This window comes from Monodon monoceros, unplaced genomic scaffold (assembly GCF_005190385.1).
Source record: "Monodon monoceros isolate NGI ecotype Baffin Bay Population unplaced genomic scaffold, NGI_Narwhal_1 Super_Scaffold_2, whole genome shotgun sequence".
Lineage (NCBI taxonomy): Eukaryota > Metazoa > Chordata > Mammalia > Artiodactyla > Monodontidae > Monodon > Monodon monoceros.
Window position 1 is genome coordinate 71616942 of NW_021703776.1, and position 25991 is coordinate 71642932.

A 25991-nucleotide genomic window follows, 5' to 3' on the forward strand; every position below is an offset into this window, starting at 1 on the left:
AAACAGTGATAAGTTTTATTTAACAAATTAACAAATTGTCCTAGTAGGGGGGCTTTCGAGATTTTATTTGCTGAAACTGATTATCCAATATCTCTTCTTGATAAAGTAAAAAGGATTTGGAGTGTAATTTCAGATGCTGATTAGAAAATCAGAAGAATGAAGGGGGAAAAAAAGAACATGTATTATCTGCATTGTGTACCTGTTTGGGGGGGCGGTGGGTATGCTTGTGTGAAGCGATAACCATTCTAGCCAGTATTCTTGAGGACAGCATTCAATGTGTTCTTTTTCTGAACTGAGCATGTCTCCATAAATATGCAAAGATGCTTTTAGAGTTAGTGTGATTGAACTGACCAAGGGAATTAGAGTCTAATTTTAGAATCCTAAGTTTTTATAAATTTTCTGTATTTTATTGTGGAAAATTCTAATGTTTATTGTAGATTCACTTTTCAATTATAAGTGGTAGATAATCTATTTTTTAATTAGTTCCCCTATAAGGCTTGAACTTTAGACAACTATCCCCCAGACAGTGGAAAAAAGGCAATGAACAACCAGATCTGTCGATCTTGATTCTTGAAAATTAACATTGTCAGAGCTGAACAGGAAGGAGATGGAAGTAAGAAAATGTATATTTCAGAAGGTCTATTCTTTGCAGTCTGTTAGTTCCAATAGTACACCACCAAGTCACTACTTTTAAAATATCAGTAGAGAGCTTTTTCTTATGTTGTGCCTCTTTCCAGGAAAACAAAATTTAAGTAGATTTGGACTCAAAGAGAAAAAAAATCTTTTTTGCTCTTAATAATTCTTCGACACTGTGCTTCTTCTTCCTGTGAATTCTGTTGTTTCTAACCAATCAGTTTTTCATGAACAATATATTCCTTTCAGAAAAATTGAGCCAAAGCAATATATGAAACACAGAACTTCATTGCATAGCACCAGCATAGAATTGATTCCCAGTTGATGAATTGAGCCTGTTTATTTCTTATAAGTCATTACCATCATCTGAGCTAAAGCTACTTCTCCTACTGCTCTCTTTGGAAACTGCAGGGGAAGTGGCAGATAGCAGAGGATCTGTTCCAAATGGAGATATTGTGTCATCCAGTAGCATGTCATCCAATCTTTGTTCCTCCTTCAAAGCCGCACTAAATGATAAATCTGTGAAGTGTGACAAAGGATCAGAGAAGGCCATAGCTTGATCACAGAGCTCAGGGCTTGTCCCCTGAGACAGAACCAATTGTTGGCAATAGTCTACTGAATTCTGCTCAAGATGGGCCTGTTGCTTGGTGATGTGAGCACCTAAATCAACTGTGCCAAGTGAAGCCAGGGTTGGCAGACCATGAGCACGAGCCTGTATTTCTAGTTCCTGCAATTTCAAACAAGAATAATTAAATAACGACTTTGAAAGTAAACTCAACTCTATAGAATAAGCCACAAATAGATTTAAAATATTAACAAGCACTCAAAATGAAGACTAATACATATTATAAATATTCTTTGCAAATAACAGAGTGTGGTATATTTCTAATGCCTGAAAAATAACCCTGAGGAAAATACTCAGATTTTTAAAAACTACTCAGATTGTTCGTTAAAGGAATACATGACATATAATGGTCCCATAGTGGCTTAGGCTACAGTACAACTATTTGGAGATAGTGGAAATCTTCCAGTCATTCTTCCTGATTAATTTCTCTCTATAGGTCCATTTCATGGAAACAGGAGTGTTTTACCTGGCAGTAAGCTTGCTCACATATTAAAGAAAAAATCTTGAGGCTTATGAAAACCTATATTCTGAGATTTTGTGTCACATGAACAGATGAGGAGTAACAATATAAACTGGCATAATATGCCTTAAGGCAATGAAATCCATAGCAATGTTACTATAGAAATAAAAGGGGGAGAGGAGAACTTAATGTCCAATATTATCCAGAGAAACAAAGGTTCTGCTTATTATTATTTTTTGACTGGGATAATATTTGTGTGTTTATAAAATTGATTCTATTTTCTGCATTTTTGCAATTAGTTATTGTCATTCATTATATACTTTTAAAGCCAACTTGATCCTAGATTTCTAATCAAAACCTAATTGAATCAATCTAATTCATGAACTTCTAAAAGGCAATAAAATTATCCTTGGGAAGAAAAAATAATTGTTAATGAGAAAAAAATAAATGAGACCAATGAATAAAACTGATGATGGATAAGTCATATGTAAGCTACATGGTTCATGGCAACGTTCTTATAAAAACCTGAATCCGGAGTAGAAGGCGCCTGTTAGCCTGCTCTAATTTCTTCTGTCTGTGTTCTAATTCTCGAGCTCTCTGTTGTTCTTTTTGTAGCCACTTGATGTACTCCACTGATGCTTTTAGAATGGTTCCTTTGTTCCAGCGCATATCACTGTAGAAAGGAGAGATAACCTTTTCACAATTGTGCATGTCAGCAGAATTCATAAGAACTTACAAAATCTTTCACATTAATATGAAATAATGATTTACATGACTATTATTCACTCTTAGATATTATTGCTTCTGAATAGAAATTTTAATAGAATAGTTAAGAAGCCCTTATATAGTAAAATTAATCCCAGAATGAAAATAAGTGTCAAAAGAAAGTAATAAAGTGACTTTTTGTGGGAGAGCTAAATGCAATATCATGATTCTACCATTACAGTTTTTATATTTTTAGTGAAAATTGCTTTTATTATTAACTCTGAGATTAAAATCTATGTGCAGTATTTCTGCATTAATGAACGAGGAAATGTACATTACTGAGGACTTAAGCCTAAATTTTTTAAGATCATTCCAAATGCACCAATCTTTTAACCTACTTTCTATAAGGTTGCTTTTATGCTTCTAGGAAAAGAAAAATAAAGTCCCTCCTGAATGGTGATCCTGAGTAATTGTGAAACAAATTGGAGTTTGGCAACATCACTTTATGCAATAGAGCAAAACTTTCTAGAATCATTAGGCAAATTTTTCTGCACAAAAAGCATCAACATTTTTTTTAAAAAGCTGGATATCTATTTTTAACTATACAATAAGTTAATACAGTTGAACATTGCCAATAATCTTCAGACTGTAGCATAGAAAAAATATTTTATTAAAACTTATTTTTAGACAGGAGAGATGATAAATTTGGAACTACAGGCAGGCTACTGAGTTTAATATCTAAAAACATACATCAATATATTTAATACTATCTGACAATTCATAATATGTATGGAGAATAGGGCCAAACTGATTGCTAAAAGTTAATCAGAGCTGTTGAAAAATCTGGATGTATTTTCCATTTAGAATCATGAGATTTCTTTTAATACAACAGAAAGTAAACTTGTAGGGAAAATTTTAAAAGACATTACACTGCCTGTATTTTTGGTTTACGTGATCTACATGAAATACATGGAACTTAATATGTATTTATTAAATGTTCAGAAGTGGGAAAATGTAGTTTATGAACCTGACTGGCATGTGCCTCATTGGAAGTTCAGGTTAGACGACAATTCCATTAGCTGTAACAAATTAAAGGAAGAGACATTATTCTACCACAGGTGAAAATGCTTATTAGGTGAGAATGCTGGAATAAGCCATCTTCTACTGAAAAGCACCAAACCATTGCCACGTCTGTCTCAAGCTTGAAAATGCTTTGTCAGTTCTCTGGGGCCACTACAGCTGTTAATATCTTTCCAAGCACAGTGAATTATCTAGTGGTGGGAAGGGTAGGGGGAAAAGAGGCTACTTTTGTCATTAAACCAAGAAGTTATCTGTCACTGAAAAGTGTAGTGAACTCCTGAGTTAAAACTCTAAGCAGCAACAGGAGCCTAAAGGCCCTAATTTTGTTTTATTTCTTCTCATGGGAAGAAAAACTTGAAGGACAGAAGGAATAGGATGAAAACAATAACCCTAGTCAACTTTGAAGTTTAAGGTACTGTTTATTTAGATCTAAAATAAACCTTCAAAGTTGTGGTAGATCCATCCACCTCACTACAAATAACTCAATTTCATTTCTTTTCATGGCTGAGTAATATTCCATTGTATATATGTCCCACATCTTCTTTATCCATTCATCTGTCGATGGACACTTAGGTTGCTTCCATGTCCTGGCTATTGTAAATAGAGCTGCAATGAACATTGTGGTACATGACTCTTTTTGAAGTATGGTCTTTCTCATACAGAATGAAGTCAGTCAGAAAAAGAAAAACAAATACCATATGCTAACACGTATATATGGAACCTAAAAAAAAAAATGGTTCTGAAGAACCTCGGCCAGGACAGGAATAAAGACGTAGACATAGAGAATGGACTTGAGGACACGGGGAGGGGGAAGGGTAAGCCGGGACGAAGTGAGAGAGTGGCATGGACATATATACACTACCAAATGTAAAACTGATAGCTAGTGGGAAGCAGCCACATAGCACAGGGAGATCAGCTCAGTGCTTTGTGACCACCTAGAGGGGTGGGATAGCGAGGGTGGGAGGGAGACGCAAGAGGGAGGAGATATGGGGATATATATATATGTATGGCTGATTCACTTTGTTATAAAACAGAAACTAACACACCATTGTAGAGCAATTATACTCCAATAAAGATGTTAAAAAAAAAAGTTGTGGTAGAAAACACACAATGGGTTTTGCTACAATATCTACTTGATGTCATTTCACTAAATGTTTAAAAGTTCACTCTATTTAAAGCCATTTTAATATATGAGGTTTCTTCTGAAAATATTTCAAGTTTTCCAAATATATTAAAGAGATGTTTACCTCTCTCCCAAGATAATTTCATGCAGTTAGGCATTAAAAAACATTATATATGACATTATACTATAAACACTAACACATACAAAGACATACCTAAGGAGCGAATGTTGATACTGGCTTTTCATTTTCTACAAAATAATTTTCTTTGAAGAACTTACATCGTTGAGAAAGTTAAAAGCTTGAATGTATATAGGGCTAAAGCAGGTAACAGAAATATGTAAGTTGGAGTAAGAATGCTGCCAGGCAAAACTATGGAAAATGTACAATCTGTTGTCATCTTAGGAGTGCCCATTCACTTAGAAGCATTAAAAAAATAAAAAAGAAAGAAAACACCAAGACACGTCTGATTCTTCTGGCTTTGATCAACATTTTATAACTTCTGATTTAGAAAGTCTTGTTAGGTCTCATTTACTACCTCAACTGCCATTCTTACACAAAGGCCAGAGAAAGTTCTGACTGTAGAAGATAAAAAAAATCAATACAAAAATACCTTAATTTTATATATAAAAAAGTAGAAAGAAAAGAATAATTTGATAGCACAACTAGAATAATTCATGCTCTGTTGGCATTTTTATATCTACCAATATGATTTTTTTGTAAATATGATTAAAAGCACATATGAAGTAAATCACTACCACACGTCTGTAGAAATGCTTCACTTTTTGTATTTGCTAGTTTTGTTTGGTTTTATTTTTCACTGACGGTTAAGAGACTGTGTGCTTTCCATTTCATTTTCTCAACATACATACCTCAACAATAGCTCTTTACTATATTTTTTCCCTTCTGACCATACTATTTTGACCCAGCAAAGAAGAAAGAAGTACAAATTTCTGAATGTTTTTCATACACAAAAATGGCAACTTCATAGAATTCAAAATGCTTTCAGGTATTAGCTTTCATTTGCTAAGCCAAACCGTAAGTTTATTCTAGCCATGAGCTGGAAAGGTCCTCAGAGCCTTTTTATAACCAAAGCTTCAGAGTTCCTGCTACTTGCCCAAGAGCATGCGGTGTTTAGAAGATGAGTCCTAGGTCTCCTCTCTCAGTTCAGTGCTGTATCTGCAAATCTGTGGCTTTCCCACTTTTTCAAATGCATCTGCCATAAGAAATGTGTTTTCTATTGTGACCCAGTGCGCTCCTTGTACTTATAACAGCAACAAAGGTTTCATGAGGTATTACTATCCTTCTAACGTGTAATATGTAATACTCTGATGTTTTCAGTGCCTACATATAATATAATAGAATTAAAACAATTAATAATTCCTCTTTCTGAAATCCACAAAGAAGAGAAAGTCCCTTAAGAATACTTAAAATGAAGCTTTCCCAATTATGGTCCCTTTCAGATGTGATTCTGTGATAAATTGATTTTCCATATTCTAGATCAGGGGTAGACAAACTATAGCCTGCAACCTGTTTTTGTCAATAAAGTTTCATTGGATGCAGTCATGCTCTTTCATATATATATTGTCTATGTCTGCTTTCATGCTACAATGGTGGAGTTGAATAATTTTGAGAGACTTTATGCTCACAAAGCTTGAAATAATTACTATCTGGCCCTTTAGAGGAAAAGTTTTCCATCCCCTGTTCTGGACAATGAATTAGAACCAGAAAGGAGCCATTTTATAACCAAAGCTTCTATAAAAATGTAGAGTAAGAATTATCCCTCACACAAGCTTTATAATTTTTAAGATATTCTCATACATATTACTTGATTTTATTTTTATAAAAACCCAGCCATATAGTTGGTGCTTTACAGGCATGGTGACATCTAAAGATGTTCAGTCAGGCTTCAGAGTCCAATTTTAGAGTCTCATCTGTTTTCTGCATATAACCTGGGCCTGGCACTACCTGGGTTAGCTCTACCGGTTACAAGGGAAGCTCTCTTAACTGACCTTATCTAATCACTTTCAGGATTAATTAATGTTCTCCATTCCCTTTGTGATACTCACTGACTGTTGACAGAACAAAGTAGACACTAGGCTACTCTCTGAGACACGCAGGTACTTCTGTTATCCTTGTGGTGACATGTGCTTACTGACAGGCTGTTAAATGAATGCCCATTGTACTTATTATTGTGATAGTATAATTAAATTATGTGTATGTTAACTAATGAAATACGAATGCAAAAGAAGAAAAAGCATTTATAAAGATAGCTATTGTTCTTAGGAAAAGTATATTAAAAGCTTTGGAAAAACTCAAGTAAAATGTCAGTAGAGATAGGTTGCTAAAAAATATGCTGTAAGAAATTAGAGTGCAAACATTAAAAAATATCCATCTACACTTAGGTGGTTGGCCCTTAGCTTTTGTTTTATCTTTAAGAAATTGAAATAGACTATACATTTTTGTGCAGTTTATGTAAGAAAGAAAAATTGAAACACATTCAAACTAAAAGGTCTTGGTCTTACATCAAATGTTTGGTGAATAAATGTGCATTTATATTTTAAGTGTTAAAAAAAGTCTTATCTGGAAAATGGATGTTCCCTTCTGCTAACAGAAAGAGTTGCATGCTTAGAGACTTCAAAAGATTTGAAAATTATTGGTAGGACCTACACCAAGATTGAGTTCTTCAGACTTTCTGTCCAGTGCTCTTTCTGCCATTCTACTGGAGATGCCTTCACTATCTACTATGCCCATAAGAATAAATATGGCATTCCCTTCTATTATAAATGGATGAATTGTCCAAGTGAACTAGCACATTTACATTTAGGGAAAGAATACTTTCAAATTTCACAAATATCACTTTATCAAACATCATCATTTCTGAATAATGGATTTTTGCCAGTATCTGGAGAGTCCAGTTCTCAGTCTGAACAAAACATTTTTTTCTAGTCATTATTAATGCTACAATGTTTTCATGTTTTTAGAGAAACACTTAACATGCTAAATTGATATTTTGTTTTATCAACTATTTCTTGAAATTTACAACCTCAATCATCTTGTTTAACTGACTTTGTGACTGTGTGACACCATAACCTAGCTGAAAATTTAATTGCAATAACCGATTATTGACTGGCATCAATAAGCCTGTTTTTACAATTCTATTTTTTCTGCTTGCATATCGCCAGAATTTTGGAACCTCTGAAAATTCAACATTCCAATTTTCACGTACACATAAATCTTAAATTGGAAGGAGTGCTATAATCATAAATTGAGGATGCCAGTCAGTATCATGAAAGCATTTGGTACTACCACTAAATTTGCAAATATTGGTGCCATACAGAAAAATCCACTAAATACTGAGAAGAAATAATTTACTTATTTCCTATAGCTCAATAGGACAAGTGTTAGAAACAACGTTGATGCTTAATAACCATCAGCCTTGAATAGATATTAAAAAATGAGACCAGCAGTAGCCTTATCTTTACCACAGCTGGTTAGTTTCCTAGTCTTTGGTTCTCCCCTCCCCCTCTCTCCCACCCATTTTTTTTGGGGGGGTGATTGAAACCATAACATTATTAAAATGATTGGTGAACTCACGGATCATTAGACTTTGGAATGAGAGTGCCAAGCTCCTTGATTCGGTAATTAATATTATACCTTCTTCTTCTTTCAACTATTAAAAAAGAAATATTATTGATTATTCTCATTAAAGCATAATTCATTTTTGGTCAGCTGTAAACTTTCTTAACAATCTTTGAAAAACAATGAGCAAAAAAGTTTCATTTAGTGAAAAGCGTACTTCTCAAAAATAAAAAATTCAAACACATTTTATTCTAAAAGTAAAAATAACAATATTAGAATTGTGAGTCTACTATTCACAATTATTTTAAAACATTTTCTCTCAAAAACAACATTTTTATCATTCTTTGAAATGCAATAATATTCACTCATACTGATATATATATATATATTTATATACTCTCCTTTCTCATACACGTCACTGAAAGGCTAACACAAAGTTTGCTACATGGTAGGTATGTGTGCCCAAATAGACTATGACCTCTTTGAGGGCAGGGGCCATTTCTTTTGTATCTCCAGAGGCCTTGGCATGTAAAAGGTGCTAAATAAATGTACGTTGATTAGACTATAAATATAGTTTTCTAATTTAACAACTTTCAATAATACATAGAGCAGTGATTCTTAAACTCTGGCATGCATCAGACACACCTGGAGGGACAGTTAAAATAAATTTGTACCCCGCACCTAGAGATTCTGATTTTAGTAGGACTGGGTTGGGACCCAAGAATTTGCATTTGTAACAAGTTCCCAGGTGATGCCGATGCTGCTTGTCTAGGGCTTACACTTTGAGAACTACTGATGTAGGTTTTTATTCAGAGACTGTTTTCTCTGTTTGCATTTCTATGCATCCATTGCTTATGGAAATTTTGTGCATCTAGTAAATGTTCAATAAATGTCAAATATACAAATAAGTAGAGTTTTCTATATTGACCCTTACCTAAGAACAGTCTTATAGAGCACAGAGTAGTCCTATATTCCCAGTGCTCTATATTTCCAGTATCAGGAACCACAACTTATGCATAATATTGTTTAAGTAGATAACATTTTTAAAGCTTTTTAGGGAAATGAAGGAAGTAAAATGTCATGAAGAAGAAGAAAACTATGTCAAAAACATTAAACCATACGTGCTTCAAAAATAAGATCTGCTACTAGAAACAAGGAAAGTCATGAAAAAAATATCAATTGTCTTGGTGAACCTACTCTACAAAGCAATTTACCATGAATGAACTTGACCTTCAAAAATAATACATTGGGATTCCTCTGAAATTAGGATATAATTGATTCTTGGGAGAGTTTATTTTCCCTCTTTACCAATCCTGTTTTCCTATGCATGTGATTCAAAAAACTGACACCATATAAAAAACTGAAAAGAAAATAAACAAAGATAATGCTGATAGAAATACATTTATATTTTACAGTGAGAATTTATTAGTAAGTCTATGTTCACACATACTCACTCCTATATTATAAAACAGACTTTTAAATATAAGATGAAGAGCAGCTAGGAAGGATGTTCACAGTTTTATCTCAAAATAGGAGACTGGTTTAGTCCTATAATGTTTTATCAAAATCTATTATTTAGATGCACCTTACGTAAAATATCAGAAATTCCTACCCAGCTCTTCTTAGATTGTGCCCAGTAAAACTTTTAATGGCTAATTATGATGAGAAGTTTGGTTCCTCAATGTTTTCATCTCCAGTACTAGTTGTCTGTAAAGGAGTCAAGTTTTAAGAAATTACTAAACTATTTCATGCTACACGTGATTTCACTCATCACCAAGTTTTTGATATATTCACTCATTCCTGTCCTTAGATCCAAGCAAAAGGGGCCTCTCTTCTCAGACCCCATACTGATGAGGAGCCCCCTTTGCCTTTTCTTACCACACCCATCCACACTGAGCAAGGCAGCCACAGGACAAAGAGATCCCCCTTCTAAACTACATTCCGGGTAATTTGCAACAGGAATATCTTCCCAAACACCCTGAGCCTGTTCAGGCTGCTTCCCAGGTCCATCCTCTTGAGGGAGGATCAGGACACCAAGGTGCTTACCCTAGTCCCAAGATGCAGACAAAGGGCAGCTGTTTGCAGAGATATGTATAGAACTTGAATATACAAAATGAGGGGTTCCCGCTCGTGTTTGAGGCCACTTGCAGCATAGAAATGCAAGTGGCCTCTAGGGGGTAGACAGAGAAGTGAGATGGGCTGCTGGCTAAAGGATGGCATTGCCCCACCCTGACATTCCTACTCAGAATTCCAAGGATCTGAGAATTCTTATTTCACACCTGGCCTTCCAATCTTCAGGAAGGATAGAACATACTTAATTTAGCATTTCTAGCTTGAGTTATAGCTTTTAAGTATTTAGACATCTGGTAAGTGGGACTTTATTTGTCCTCCAGCCATGATCCTCACAAATGTTAAGGGATATCCTAGATTCATATATAAAATGTGATATTAATTTTTTGTAACATTGATATCTCCAAAAAGGAAGATCCCTAAGTAAGAGAATCCAAATTAGAAAACTCTTTGATAATGGTCATACCAGGCACCTATCATACTTTACATTAAATGACCTGTTATTTAAAGTGCAAATATAGAGGAGAGAAGAAAGGAGCAAGGAAGGTAATAGTTAGCAGGCTTAAAACTAAGAGAGAAGCCTTTATCTCCTTGATGTATTATTAATTCCTTCTGGCAACAACTAGCTCTGTCTTTCAGGTTCTACTTGTCTCATAAACTGCACCAACACTTATCTGCTCTGCCACTAAGTGATCAGAATCAAATCATTTCCCTCTCCACAATTACTCCAAGGACCGTTATAACCACAGGTCAGCCCTCTCCTCACACAGTCAACCTACTCTGTGACGTAGGCAGATGCTTGATGAACAGATATATGCAGGTTTCACGGGTACATGTAGAATCAATTTCAACTAACCACATGTAAGGAAATTCCTGGTTTGTTTTAGGGCTTTAAAGTTTTTATTTAATTCTATTCTATTCTATTTTTTTCTCATTTTTTGATTTGGCTCCCAGAACAAAAAAGCTTCACACCCAATTAGTCAAGCTCACTTAAGACAGTTAAGCATTTGAGACATGACAAAGCACTCTAAAGCTCAACTTGCCCCTCAACAACTTCCCTGGACTGCATTTACCCATCTCATGTGACCCATTATCAGAGTCAAATTGACCCCCAGGAAGGCGTAAGAGGCCTTATCATTAGGAAGGGAGGAGCAGATTGACACAGAAAGATAAGAACCTGGAGTCACATTTCTTGCTATTTAAATGGTGTATATTTTCTAAAGTCACTTTTATCTCTTTAAACCTTGGAGTCATGAGTCACAACTGAGTTCAGACATAACTCAATGCTCACATGCAGTCTTCGAGAGAGAGAGAGAGAGAGAGAGAGAGAGAGAGAGAGAGAGGGAGAGAATGATCAAGGAGAGAACTTGAGGTGCTGAACTTCATAAAAATGTCTAGCTTTTCTGAGAGTTCGCATTGTTTAAATTTCCCAACATAGCTCTACCAGTGAGCATGTACACTTCTGGTCATCTGACCTCAAAATATTTATGGGGCAACAATAAAACATCACACATTTTAAATTCTGCATTTCCTCTTGCATTAATTAATTTTGTTTTGAAAAAAGGAAAATATACTCACTGAGGTTGTGGTTGTCCTTTTTTTGTCTCTCTTTTGCCAAAGCTCGAGTATCAGTTTCTGATCGAAAGGAAGACAATTGAAACAGTACTTATTTCTACTTTACAATCCTTCCAGTCAACATAATTCAGAAATACTAGTGAAAATACAATATTACTTGCTCCAAGTGGTAAAATATATATACATATTTTTTGCAAATATTCAGAAATTTGGAACAGAGTGCTCTTTAGTAAGAAGGCAGTGACAAAACCTATGCACTTTCAGCAGTAAAACCTGGATTTGTATTCTGGCCCTCCATTTAATAGCCTTGTGAACTGTTACCTAAGTTCTCTGTGTCTCAGGCTTCTTATCTGTAAAACTGATATAATATAATACCTGATAATCACTGTGATGATTAAAATGGGTACAGCACACAAAAAATATTAAACTGCTTAATCATTTTTATTAGTATTGTTCTCAGAATTTTAAGATTATTCAAAATTATTACAACCTAAATTTTTTATAAAAAATTATGATTTCTACATCCCAAGAATTGGAACTAAATACATTTCTCAGATATTCCTATTGGACAACTCCATACTTTCAGTAAGTGACACTTCATGTGCTATGTAGTTGTGAGCATTTGTGATAGTCAGTCTCCAATATGGCCCACGATGATTCTCACTCATGATATTCACACCTTTGTTAGTGCCCTTCCACACTGAATAAAGCTGACCCGTGAAACCAACAGAATTTTGTGGGAATGATTAGTGTGGCTTCCCAGACTACATCATAAAAGACATTTTCAGCTTCCCACTTTGGTGTCCCTTGAATTGCTAGTTGTCATGTCATGTGGACACCTGAGCAGTCCTGTGGAGAGGTCAATGTGGTAAAGAACCAAGGCCACTTGCCAACAAGCAGCGCCGACTTGGAACACCTGTGAGTGAACCACCTTGGGAGTGCATCCTCTCGCCCGTCAAGTGGCAAATGTCTGTACCTCTGGCCAACATCTTGACTGCAACCTTATGAGAGACTCTGAGCCAAAACCAGTTTTACAGGTCGCCCCCGGAATTTCCGAACCATAGGGATTGTATGAGATAATGTTTATTATTTCAAGCTGTTAAATTTTGAGTAATTTGTTATATAGCAATAGATAATTAATACAATGTTCTTTGAATTATTCTAGTTTTAAAATAGAAATACATTTATTTAAATTTAGTTAAGGCTACATTCATTAATTTTAGTCTAAATAATTTGAATGCATAGATATTTTTGAGTTATTGGTTAGACTCCAAGAATGGATATATTGCATTTATTAAAAATGTTTATATTAACTATATAAAAATATTTAAAGACCAGTGTTTGAGCTCAAAACTAAAAATTTGTTATAGAAATTTCGACTGAGTTTTATTTTATTCTTATGGAGAAACTAACACTGGTCTTGTAAGCCATGAAATCCTTATTTTGATCCACTTCTGCTTCTAATCAGCTGTATGACTTTGGGAAAATAACTCCTCTGACTCTTGATTCCCACATCAACATATTGGAGGAACTTGACAGTGCCCCTATAATTCCTTTGAGTTGTAACAATTTTGAGATTTACTATTGAAAACTGAGGGTTTTTTACCCACATGAGAAAGTTAAATGTGAATCATGAAATCCATAAAACAAGCTAAAAAGGGGAAAATCTAATTTTCCTTAATCTATTAATCTGTTCTTTTGCAATCATGTTAATAAATTACATCTATTCAATATCAAAATGAACCTATGTTAAGTGAAGAACTTAGTCAAACTGTCATATACATATGAATAGAAGCTATGTGTATATTCACCCAGTTCCTAAAATAATTAATTAATTCAATTGAACTGTAAGTTATGCTAACTTGCTGTTTGGTTGTCATAAAGGAAAAAAAGATGGATTTACTCTCTAAATGTCTTCCATTTTAACTAACTATTTTAATAATATTTTTAAAATCCTCTTTAGCTTGGAAATATGTCACTCATGTCTTATGTAGTTGATTTTTAAAAAGGATAAAACTATAAAAGCAATGTTACCTGTAATTTCTCTTTTCATTGGTAGACTATTTGGACAAGAAGCACTTGTAAGGCCCATATTAACTGGTGAAATTCCCTGCTCACCACTATACACATCCAAAATACTTCCAGAAAGCTTTAGAGGAAAAAGGAAGAAAAGATCAATCAAATCTTTATTGGATATTGACAAAGTATTTAGATGTTCATTTTAAATTTACCACTTTATTAATAGTAATTTGTAATATATAGCATTTTAATTTTAAACAAAAGTGAGTATGCCTTAACTTTGTAAAATCATTGTGGCATGCTTATGGATAAGTTATATTGAAAAAAGCTATTTGTATTTAAGCAAAAGGAGAAATTAGTTCACTCACGAAGAAAAATTTTGATTAATATTTACAAAGTTATGGGAATTTGATCCAGCACATTACCTGGTTATAAATGAAAAACATTGAAAATATCATTTTTGACAAAAATCAATATACATATTAGCAAAGCTGGAAAGTTCATTGCATATCATAAATTAGGTATAATGGTTGAACATTTTGGAAGCCGTCTTAATACCATCAGTGCTACCAGCAACTCACAGTCAAGAGGTGTTCTACACTGTTAATTAAGTGAAAATTTTTCTTTCCTTCCTGGAAGGCATACTTTTCTCAATGTACATTTAATGTTCTAGATTATTATAAATATCCTAGCTGGTAACCATAAGTAGTCTAAAACTGCTTTTACCTCTAGTGGATATAGGGTATGTCTAATTATAGCAACACTGCAATTCTTAAAGTGCTTCTTGGGAACAATTTTTCAGAAAGCTAAGATACTTTATACACAATTTAAAATCGTACCAATTTTTAGTTAAAATGTGCTTATTGATTTGATCTCCCAAGAAAAAAATTTAAATAATATTTGTAACTCAAGTTAATATTCATTATTCCAGAACAAGCTACATTTAAAATATAAGATTTGAATGTTTAAAATATTTCCATTCTAAGTATCTTTATTTCATTTCTGGGAAGTCAACCAAGAGCTGAATAAGCAGTATCTTTTTTCTTTCCTAAAGAACTAAAAATAATACAAGTAACCAAGCGAAGCTATAGCCAGATTATTATGGAGACTCTAACATCTTATTCCCACTTTTTGTAAAACTCCAGTTCAAACTGAGGGAAATTTTTTAATACTTATAAAATCAGACTGAAAATAAATGTGAAGAAAGACCAAAATTAGTTTCTGACATAATAATCTATTAAACTATATAATAATATTGTATATTTCTGAGGGAAAAAAATCATTGAAAATACAGTGGAAATCAGGCTAATATTTAAGTGTATGTGCATATCAATAAGGACATTATAGATTGCATATGGTATTCTGATGTATATTTTCATATATTGGTTCTTCTCATTATTTACTCTATTTGGACTCCTCATCTTTATTTTATATAAATTCATTGTTTTAAAATGTATTTTTGCTTCTGGGACCTTAGATGGGAGTGCCTTAAGTGGGATATTTATTCCCTCTCAATTTCCTCATCTGAAAAGTAGGGACAGGGACAAAGTTGACCAAATTGGATAGATGATGAGTATTAGTATCAGTACAACACAATTAGGAAGAAATCCTAAAGGCAGATATTTCCCTAACATGTGAGTCATTTAGTTATATTGGTAAAATTTAAAATTTTCCGAAATCTTTTTTTGAAAACCCTGTTGGTTATAAGCTGGGGCATCACCAACCTGAATTGTTCATTTCCACTGTGCCTTTGAGAAACATAATGGACATGCTGAACAAAAAGACAGGGAGTGAGGGAGAAGGAAGGGGGAAAGAACTAGGGAAAGGGCACTTTTCTCTGAAGAGTTTGAATTCCGATGGATTTCAATGCAGCAGTGGCAAATAGCAGAAATGTTTGAGAAGAAAAGGAGCCATATTACATATACACTGCAACAATAAAGTGATAGATTCCTAACTATAGCATCTCACTGGGTCCATATTACCTCGTCAGACGGTACCCAATGCATTTTTCCTTAGAAATGGGTCTGGAATTCTGAAAATGAATCTAATCCTGCTTAACTGTGGGTATATTACATCCTCTCCTGACCTTGGTTATTGTCAATTTATGCCCTGAAGCACAATGATTAATATCCTATTTAATTTTATGCTGTAGGTACTACTCTATTTCATGTAAATAGCTAATCACTTTTTGAATATCATTAAACAATTGGTTTCAATTTCAAAGTATGTAATACATCTCACATAATCTAAAGAGCCTTTTCTCCATTAAAAGATATAAGGGTACAGTGTTAGTGAAAATTTAAAGATTACATAGACATTGGAAAAGGCTTACAAAGCAAAATTATAACTACTTTTTTTAAAGGTATAAGTTACTTAGGTATTAAGGTCTAAGTCTTAGCTTTATTTTATAGAGTAGTAGGCAACAGGATAGATATTTTATGAAGAAGTATTTATTATTCTGGTTAAAACACAGGTTACTTTTTCAGAAAAGCAAAATCATTGACATAACAATAGGGAAATATTATTATTAGAAATAAACTCACAAATTTTAAAGACATCTAATAAAGAATTAATTATAAATATTTTCAACAAGGTAAAAAACATACTCCTCAAGACAATTCTTCTTTCCAGTAGAAAAAAGTGAACTCCTGATCTAAGAAGTTGCTTTGAAGTGAGAAGTGATTGGCAGTGGTTCCTGATGTCCAAGATTCTCTACCCTAGATTTTAGTCACATCTCATTACTAAGATCATAGAGACTTAAGTGGACTGAGCACTGGCCTTTCCACACATATGCTACCTTTCAGAGTAGCCAATATTCCCTAAAGAAAATTAGCTCACAGGTCAATATATCAAAACGTTAGAGGAAAATGACTATTTTAAAAGTTAAACAATATGGAGTGTTAGAAATAACATCAAAAGCAAAAATTTTAGAAATAAGAAGTAAAAGATCACATGAAACCAAGTTTTTAAAATTGACCTAGTGTACATTCTAAAAGAAATAAAGATATTTATAATATCTTTTTAATATAACTTGTAATAATTTATAATATAAAATAATAACAAGAAAGCATAAAATGGCTGAAGTGATGAAGCAGAAATAGGAGCCATGAAAATATAATACTTGAACAAAATAAAACTATGGGAAAACAGCATAATGCATATACTTAGAAAGAAATAAAGGAATTACCAAATTAAAGTAATCTCTCAGGAGGGTGATGAAAAGAACCAAGAAACAAAGCATATGAAAGAAAATCTAATTAGTATGTAGGATAGAATTATTAGAACTAAAATACAGACAGGTATTAGGACTCTCAGAGAAAAAGAATAAATAAAACTGGAAGGAAGAAAAAATTTTAAGAAATAATGGAGATGCATTTCCTAGAATTAACAATAAATAAAAGACCAAAAAGTCTTTTATTTTATCTCATCTTATTTTATCATTGTTTTATTTTGATTTAAAAATCAAAGGGCCTATAGAATATCAAAGAAGAAAAATGTACACCCAGACACATTATAGTGAAATTTAAGAGTATACAATGACAAAGAGAAAGATCGAAAAGCTTAAAGAGAAAAAGAGAAGATTATGCTCAAAGGAATAAGAATCTGATTAACATAAAAATTTTTCAATAGCAAAATGGATGAAAGAAGAAAGTGAATCAGTATTTTTCAAATGTTTAAAGAAAAGGACTTAAAATACAGAGTTTTATAACCAGCCCAAATATCATCCACATATGAGGTCATGATGAAAAATATTCTTAGAGGTATAAAATGCTTAAGAATATTTTCCCTCAAAGACTAACACTGAAAACAGTTTTGCATGAAGTAAATATGATAATAAAATATGTCATAAAAGATAATCAAATATCTTGGTAAAGTGGTTGTAGTCTAAAAAAGAAGAAGGGAATCAAAATCAAAGATAAAATGAAATGTATAGGGCTTCCCTGGTGGTGCAGTGGTTGGGAGTCTGCCTGCCGATGCAGGGGACACAGGTTCGTGCCCCGGTCCGGGAAGATCCCACATGCCGCGGAGTGGTTGGGCCTGTGAGCCATGGCCGCTGAGCCTGCACGTCTGGAGCCTGTGCTCCGCAACGGGAGAGGCCACAACAGTGAGAGGCCCACGTACCGCAAAAAAAAAATGAAATGTATAACCATATAAGTCAGTATTAAAGTCTAGATAATATCAGTATGATTGGATTGGAGTAGTAAAAAAGCCAATGGATGTGAAAGTGGTAAAAAAAAAAATTACTAAAGAAAAACATATTAAAATATAGGACTCACTTAAATAATAAAATAAGATGAGAGGAACAGATGAAAATATATCAATAAGAATAATCAATGTAAATAGGTCAAACTCCTCAGCTAAAAGGTTGACAGTTTGGTTAAAAAGACAGTATTTAGATCTATGTAGCTTACAAGAGACACCACTACATTGCAAAAGGACACAAAAGATTGAAAATTAAAAGATGGGAAAAGATATGTCCAGCAAATTATAACCATAGGAAACCAGTGAACTATATTAATATCAGAGAAAATAGGCTTTAAAATTAGAAAAATTAGGGCTAGAGAGAGTCACTATCTAATAATAAAGAATTCAATACTCCAAAAAGGCACAGCAATTATGAGCAGGCTTGTATCTAATAGAATAACCTCAAAATATGAAACAAAATGTTTGTAGCTACAAGGAGAAATTAATAAATCCATCAACATATTGGGAGATTTCAACACATTTCTCCCTGTTTTTTGAAAAGTCAAGTAGACAAAAATAATCAGTAATGTTCTAGATGTGAACAATAAAAGTAAAGTCTTGGCCTAATACATGTATATAGTTCTACATCTACAAATTAGAGGACACACAGTTTTCCAAGTACGTATGGAACGTACATAAATATTGATCATGTACTCAGAAAAAATACTAAAACCAACTCCTCCCCCCAAAAAAATTTCAAACATTTCATAGAGTCCTTGATTTCCTATATATTTAGAAATTCTTAAGTGACTCAAGAGTAAAGACCAAATCATACTGTAATTTAAAAATAAATGAAAGATACTGAAAACACACATAAAGAAACTTCTGGAATATGGCAAAATAATGCTTTGAAGGGAATTTATGCCCTTAAATATGAGAAAAATAGATAAAAATTTGAAATTTGATAAACTAAGTAAATTTCTCAAGAAGTTAGAAGAATAACCAAATAAACCCAAAGCAAGTAAAATAGATAGTAATATAAGATCATAAATCAGTGAAAAACAAAACAATGCAAAAGACAAGTTTTATTTTGTTTTTTCAATTAACAAACTTGACATGCCTCTTACAAGACTGATTAAAAAGAATGAAGACTAAACAAATGATATCTTAAATGAAAGGAGGATATAACCACAGTACAAGTTGAGATTTATAAGTTTTTTCCTCAAGGATCAGGAACAAAGGAGACTGGGACACCACCCACTTTCTTTCGCCACTTCTTTTTAACTTAGTGTTGGAAGTCCTAGCCAGAGCAATTAGGCATGGAAAAGAAAGTCATTCAAATTGGAAAAGAGTAAGTAAAATGATTTTGTTCACAGATGATATGATCCTATATTTAGAAAATCATGAGGCTACACACACACACACACACACACACACAAGTATGAAAGCTAATAACTGAATTCAAAGTTGCAGGATACAAAATCAACATGCAAAATATGTTGCATCTTTACACACTAACAAAGAACAATCTGAAAAGGATATTAAGAAGTCAACTCCATTCACAATAACATCAAAAAGAATAAAATATTTGGTAATAAATTTACCCAAGTAGGAAAAGACTTAGACACTGAAAACTAAAAAACATTGTTTAAAGAAATTAAAGAAGATATAAATAAATGGAAAGATATCCCATGTTTTTTGATGAGAAGACTTAATATTGTTAAGATGATAGTTCTACCCAGAGCAATCTACAGATGCAATCCAAACCCTATTAAAATCCTAACAGTGGTTTTTGCAGAAATAGAAAAACCCATATTAAAACTCATATGGAATCTCAAAGGACCCTGAATAGCAAAAACAATCTTGAAAGAGAACGAAGTTGGAGGACTCAAATTTCCATATTTCAAAGCTCACTACAAAGCAACAATAATCAAAACAGTGTGGTACTGACATGAAGACAGACATAGAGAGTGGAATAGAGAGCCCAGAAATTAGTCCTCAAATATATGGTCAAATGAGTTTTGACAAGAGTGCCAAGACCAAGACAGTTTTTTCAACAAACAATCTTGAGAAACTAGATAGCCATATGCAGAAGGTGAGGTTGGATTCTTACACCATAAACAAAAATTTCTCAAAATGGATCAATGACTTAAACATAAGAGTTAAGGCTATAACACTCCTAGAAGAAAAGATGAGGGAAAATCTTCATGATATTGGGTTTGGTGATGATTTTTTGGATATGATAGCAAAATTACAGGCAACAACAACAACCAAAACAGATAAATTGGACTTCATCAAAATTTAAAACTTTTGTACATCAAAGGACACTATCAAGTGAGTGAAAGGACAACTCACAAAATGGGAGAAATTACTTGCAAATCACATATCTGTTCAGAGATTAATATCTAGACTACATAAAATAAACTCATATGACTCACAAAAACAACAAAAACAATCCAACTTAAAAAATGAGCAAAGAACTTGAATAGACGTTTCTCTGAAAAAGATACACAAATGACCAATAAGGACATTGAAAGATACTCAACATCATTAGTCATTAGGGAAATATAAATCAATACCACAATGTTTTACAACTTCACACTCATTAAGATGACTATTATTAAAAGAAAGGAGGGCTTCCCTGGTGGCACAGTGGTTGAGAGTCTGCCTGCCGATGCAGGGGACACGGGTTCGTGCCCCGGTCCGGAAAGATCCCACATGCCGCGGAGCGGCTAGGCCCGTGAGCCATGACCGCTGAGCCTGCGCGTCCGGAGTCTTTGCTCCGCAAAGGGAGAGGTCACAACAGTGAGAGGCCCGCGTACCACAAAAAAAAAAAAAAAAGAAAGAAAGAAAGGAAAACATGTTGGTGAGGCTATGGAAAAAATATTACCCTTGTTCATTGCCACTGAGAATGTGAAATGATGCAGCCACTGTGGAAAACAGTATGACAGTTCTTCAAAAGTTAAACATAAAATTAGCATATGACCAACAATTTCTCACCTCTAGGTATATACCAGTAAGAGTTGAAAGCAAATACTCAAACAGATATTTGCACACCTATGTCCATAGAAGCATTAAAGAGCCAAAGGGTAGAAACAATCCAAATGCCCATCAATAGATGAATGGATAAATAAAACGTGGTATATACATATAATGGGATATTATTCAGCCATAAAAGGTAATGAAGTACGGATACATGTTACAACATGTATGAATGTTATGCTAAGTGAAATAAGCCGATAGAAAAGGATAAATATTGTATGATTCCACTTACATGAGGTACCTAGAATAGTCAAATTTATGCAGGAAGAAAGGAGAATAGAGGTTACTAAGGGCTGGAGGTAAGGGAAAATGGGGAGTTATTGTTTAATGGGTTCAGGGTTTCTGTTTGGAAGAATGAAAAAGCTCTGGGAATGTATAGCAGTAATGGTTGCACAACAATGTGAATTTATGTTATGCCACTGAATTGTACACTTTAAAATGTTTATAATAGCAAATTTTATGTTATACACGTTTTACCACAATAAAAAAGATAATAACAGAGATTACCTATAATAATTTTCCAATGACTGTGAATGCTTAGGAAAAATACATAAATTTCTAGAAAAGTATTATTTGGTAGAACTTACTACACAAATAATTAATAGTCTTGAATAGTCGTATGATTACTGAAGAAATCAAAACAAGCTTTAAACATATTACACAAGAAAATATCTGGACTAGACAGTTTTATGGGCAAAACTGTCACATTTTCAAGAAACATACCATCTCAATTTTGTACAAACATTTCCAGACAATAGAGACAAGAGAAAATATGTTCCAATTCATTGAGACTGAAACCATATGAAAACATTATGAGAAACAAATATTATAGACCCATTTCATTCATTCTATAAATCTTAAGCAAAATATTATTAGTAATTTTAATTCAAGAGAATATAAAAAAGGTAACTTACCATAATGAAGTTGGATTTCCCATAAATATATCTTATAACGTTAAAAAAGAAAAAGAAACTCTATGATCATCTCAATAGATTTTTTAAAAGTATCTGATAAAATTCAATCCCACTTATTATAAAATTCTTAGTTTGTGAGAGGACAATAACTTTCAATAATAGAAAATATAGCTTTGCCTGTGTTTAAAATCAGTGTTTCCCTATGAGAAAATAAAATCTGGGTCCAAAATTATTGTACAAATATTCATATAACCATTTACTCTCGGGCCAAATACAGTAAAGGGCAGCATGAATGATCTGACCTAAATTCCACATATGTATTTTTCTGTTTTGGCCTCTTCCCTCTCCATGTACTAGGTCCAATCTATTACCCAGTTATGACATTTTTTTCTTTTAAATCATTGGTCAGTTTAAATTTTCTTCCCTATCCTCGTATCTCAAGATCCTCAGGGCCTTCAGCCTAAGATATGTCCCTCCCTCCAGTAGTCCTCCATCCCTCTCAGTTAATTTCCAACTGCTCCTCTCAAACCAACTCATGTTTTAAAAAATACAACTTTCTTCTGATCTCTCTCAGCTCAAAAACCTAAAATTTAAACCTCTCCCCTTTAACTCATATATTAAGTTCAAACCCTTGTGTCCAGCTTTCAAAATCTCATTAAATGGCCCCACATTATCTGGTCAACATTATTTCCCACTACTCTCAAGTTCTGAAAGATTTCTCATCACCACATACACATATGTAGACTATGTCACAGCTTGTAAAAATAGATCTCCCACTCCAGTGGGAGGGAAGAGGCAAGAGGATAGAATGTTGCCAAACGGAACCTATGAATCCGCATATGGAGAATTTTTAAAAGATAATAAAATACAAGCAATATCATAATATATATATGCAACGTCATAGATAGTTGAGTATTTATTATACACCAGATATTCAGATAAGCATGTTTCATAGTAATAACAAAAAACAGCTTCTCAGGTAATCTATATAATAACTTTGTGAGTGAAGTCTCATAGTTCCCATTTTAAATATAAATAATTAAAACTCTGAAAACTTAAGTACTTATCTCCAGGTCATACAGTTGTAATAAATAAAAGACTTGAGATTAAAACCTAGGTCCGTCTAACACAGAGGCTGGATTCTTTACTACCTATCCTATTGTGGAAGGGCTCTTGCCTTAACACTTTTAATGGTAAGAAGTGTTTTGAAAACTCAAAAAAGTTGGAGCCCATTGGAGAATATTTTTCTCAGTTTTATTCTTTCCCACTGCTATTTTCTGCACCTCAAATGTCCTCACGCTTTCTTTAAGTATCAAACTACAACCTACTCTCTAAGGCTCAACATAAGGTCCAAACCATCTCCAACATTCTCCCTACAGCAACCTGGCTTAATTTTTTTCTTCACCAAAACGCTATAGTATGAGGAAACTTGACCACAAATTCAATAATTTAATTCATTTTTATTGTTTTACCGCTCTTCGTTTATATTCACTCAGCAAGAGAGAGGGTACTATAGTACCCAGGAACACTCATCATGTTTCTGAAAACTGATTATGTAAAACCCTGACAATTTCCTGGAGATACATGTGCATTTGTGTATATGCATACATACATATAATATGCATATATGTATGTTACATATGGGTGTGTGTGGTGTGTGTGTGATGTATCTATCCCCCAGATAATCTCATTATAAATACAAAAAAGGAAATAAAATCATATATATATATACATATATTTCCAGACAATTTTTCAGTATAGAGGCTAAATGAAGAAAAACTTCTAAACTCATACATAGATGTGTATGTGTGATATCTATATATCTATATCTATATCAAATATTTAGTGTGAGTTTCATGGGAAAGTGAGGGGATTTTGAGTTGTTTGGACCCTCTATTTTGCTTTTCTCTGAAGACATTTACTGTGAATGCAAAATGGCAAAATTGAGCTTGAGACTGTTAGATAGAATAATTGTAGGCATAGAAAGAAGATAAACTTCAGGAATAAAGAGTGAACACTGTAGGAGAGCATATATTGCACAATGTAAGCATATATAAAAACTGGCATTTAAGAGAATATTTTCTTTCCTTTTGTGTATTTATTCTTTCCTCTAGTTTACCTTTAAAAATAGTAAACTAGATTTTTCCAGTTTTAGGACATGTACAGTTGATCCCCCCCTAACTTTATTTTATTTGCTGAAGCAGGGCTATGAGGTTTGAATGATAAACATTGAAAAGAGAAATCCCACTGAGTTATTTTTTTTTCATTCTATTATAAGTGAATAAAAATAATCTGTTGGGCGGGAGTGGGAGATTCCTGTCCTTGACCAGCTGGTTCATAAAGCAAATAGAAAAGATAAAATACAAAACAGAGAATGGTAACATAATAAATGCTTTTGCATCATACACTTTATATATATATAATCTGTTTAGTACCAAATGTAAACGCTGCAACAAATAATTAGTAGAACCTTCACTTTTTGATAAAAAGGTCACAATATAACATTATTTTTAACAATTGTTTAACTAAATAGACTATAAAAATATTTTTACTGTAGCCAAAGCATTAAAAACTATCTTCTAAGTAAATAAGCTTGTCAGTACAGCAGATTATATGTTACACTTTTCAATGCTCAACTTCTACATACCTTATTTTATTGGCTATTAGTTTATAAAGTTTAAATTCAGTATTTAAGGTGGTTTCATCTCCAAACATTGAAAGAATTCCAAAATGCACTTGCTCACCAGTTTTAACTTTGAAGTGTCTATAACCTTCACAATAGCAATGGTTTTCTCTTTCTCCTTCATCATTTTCTTTTCCTTACACTTGCAAGCAATAACTGGGAGAGCTGTGCAGAAACTTCTAAGGTGAACTTTGGTTCTTCCTTGGACTTTAAGTCTAATCTGCTCTAGATTGTGATTGACAAAAGCTTGCTTGTTGGTGTTATGTAGTCCTTTCAAGTTCCAACCAAGCACAGGGGGTTGTTAATATTTACTCAGTCCTTGTCTCTGAAATAGTCTTGAACTATAACAGTATACTGAGATTGTCAAACGCCACCAGCATTTACAGACACTTGATTGAAAAATACTCATCTATGATAAAAGAAATGAGTTACTGTGCACAACCACATCTCTGAAAGGGAGAGGTGAAACTAAGACTAAAGGGTAGAAATTATAGGGAGACAGATTTAAACTCAGAGGCTAAACAATCCTTTGGCTGGAATGTGACAGAGGATCGGATCAGTCTAAGGTCCCTTCAGAGTCTAAGATTCTACAATTCTATGAAATGGCTTCCTTCTGAGGCTGCTAGCACAGCAGAGTGGGTAAGATTGTGCATTTGGTGTCATACAAGATTGGATTCAAACCCCTCTCTTGCCATTCACTAACTATATGAACTTGAGTGAGTTACTGAACTTCTCTAAGCCTCTTTCCTCATTTGTAAAATGATAATCCATAATAATAGTCTCTATCTCATGTTTCTTGTGGTGATTAAATTTTCATGAAAAGTGTTTTGCACAATCCTTGTCACATAGCAAGTACCCAAGGCATAGTAGCTATTATTATTGTTGTTATCCTTATTGCTGCTGATTTTTAGCCATTAAAAATTTTCCTAAATGGTAATGTATAATGGGAACAATTTTTTAAAATATTGTGTGTGAATTTTAAAGTATTTATTTCATATGCATTTGCTGAGCACCTATGATGTGTTAGACATTTGTGCTGGGTACTGAGAATAAAATAATGAACAGGTCACTCTTTTAGGCTTTAGGGACACAGCAGTGAACAAGACAGACAAGATTACCAGCTTCCAGGAGTTTACATTTTAAGGGTGGGAGCACACAATAAATAGGTAAATAAAATTAAAAAAACAAGATAATTTTTGTAACTCTAATCCTAAGTGTCCCAGGGAATTAAATAAGATATTGATTTAGGAAGTGTGGGATGGGGTCTTCCAAATAGGGTGATTGTGGAAGACCTCTC

At 33.4% G+C, this 25991-nt stretch overlaps 1 protein-coding gene across 3 annotated transcripts in view; it reads right to left on the bottom strand.

Annotated features, from left to right (window-relative positions):
• Positions 1-375: 375 nt before the first annotated feature.
• The window catches only part of TFEC (transcription factor EC), a 76755-nt gene continuing 51139 nt past the window's right edge, over positions 376-25991 (bottom strand). Inside the window, exons 1-6 of one of the 3 annotated variants that reach the window (XM_029233765.1) lie at positions 24756-24966; positions 13886-14000; positions 11855-11911; positions 8222-8297; positions 2244-2391; positions 469-1360 (exon numbers count right to left, since the gene is read on the bottom strand). In XM_029233765.1, the coding sequence (XP_029089598.1) occupies positions 980-1360; positions 2244-2391; positions 8222-8297; positions 11855-11911; positions 13886-14000; positions 24756-24821 (843 nt within the window). In that variant the 5' untranslated portion in view covers positions 24822-24966 and the 3' untranslated portion in view covers positions 469-979. Of the gene's footprint in view, positions 1361-2243; positions 2392-8221; positions 8298-11854; positions 11912-13885; positions 14001-24755; positions 24967-25991 lie in introns of those variants that run through there. The other 2 variants (XM_029233764.1, XM_029233763.1) reach the window with 2 other exon arrangements.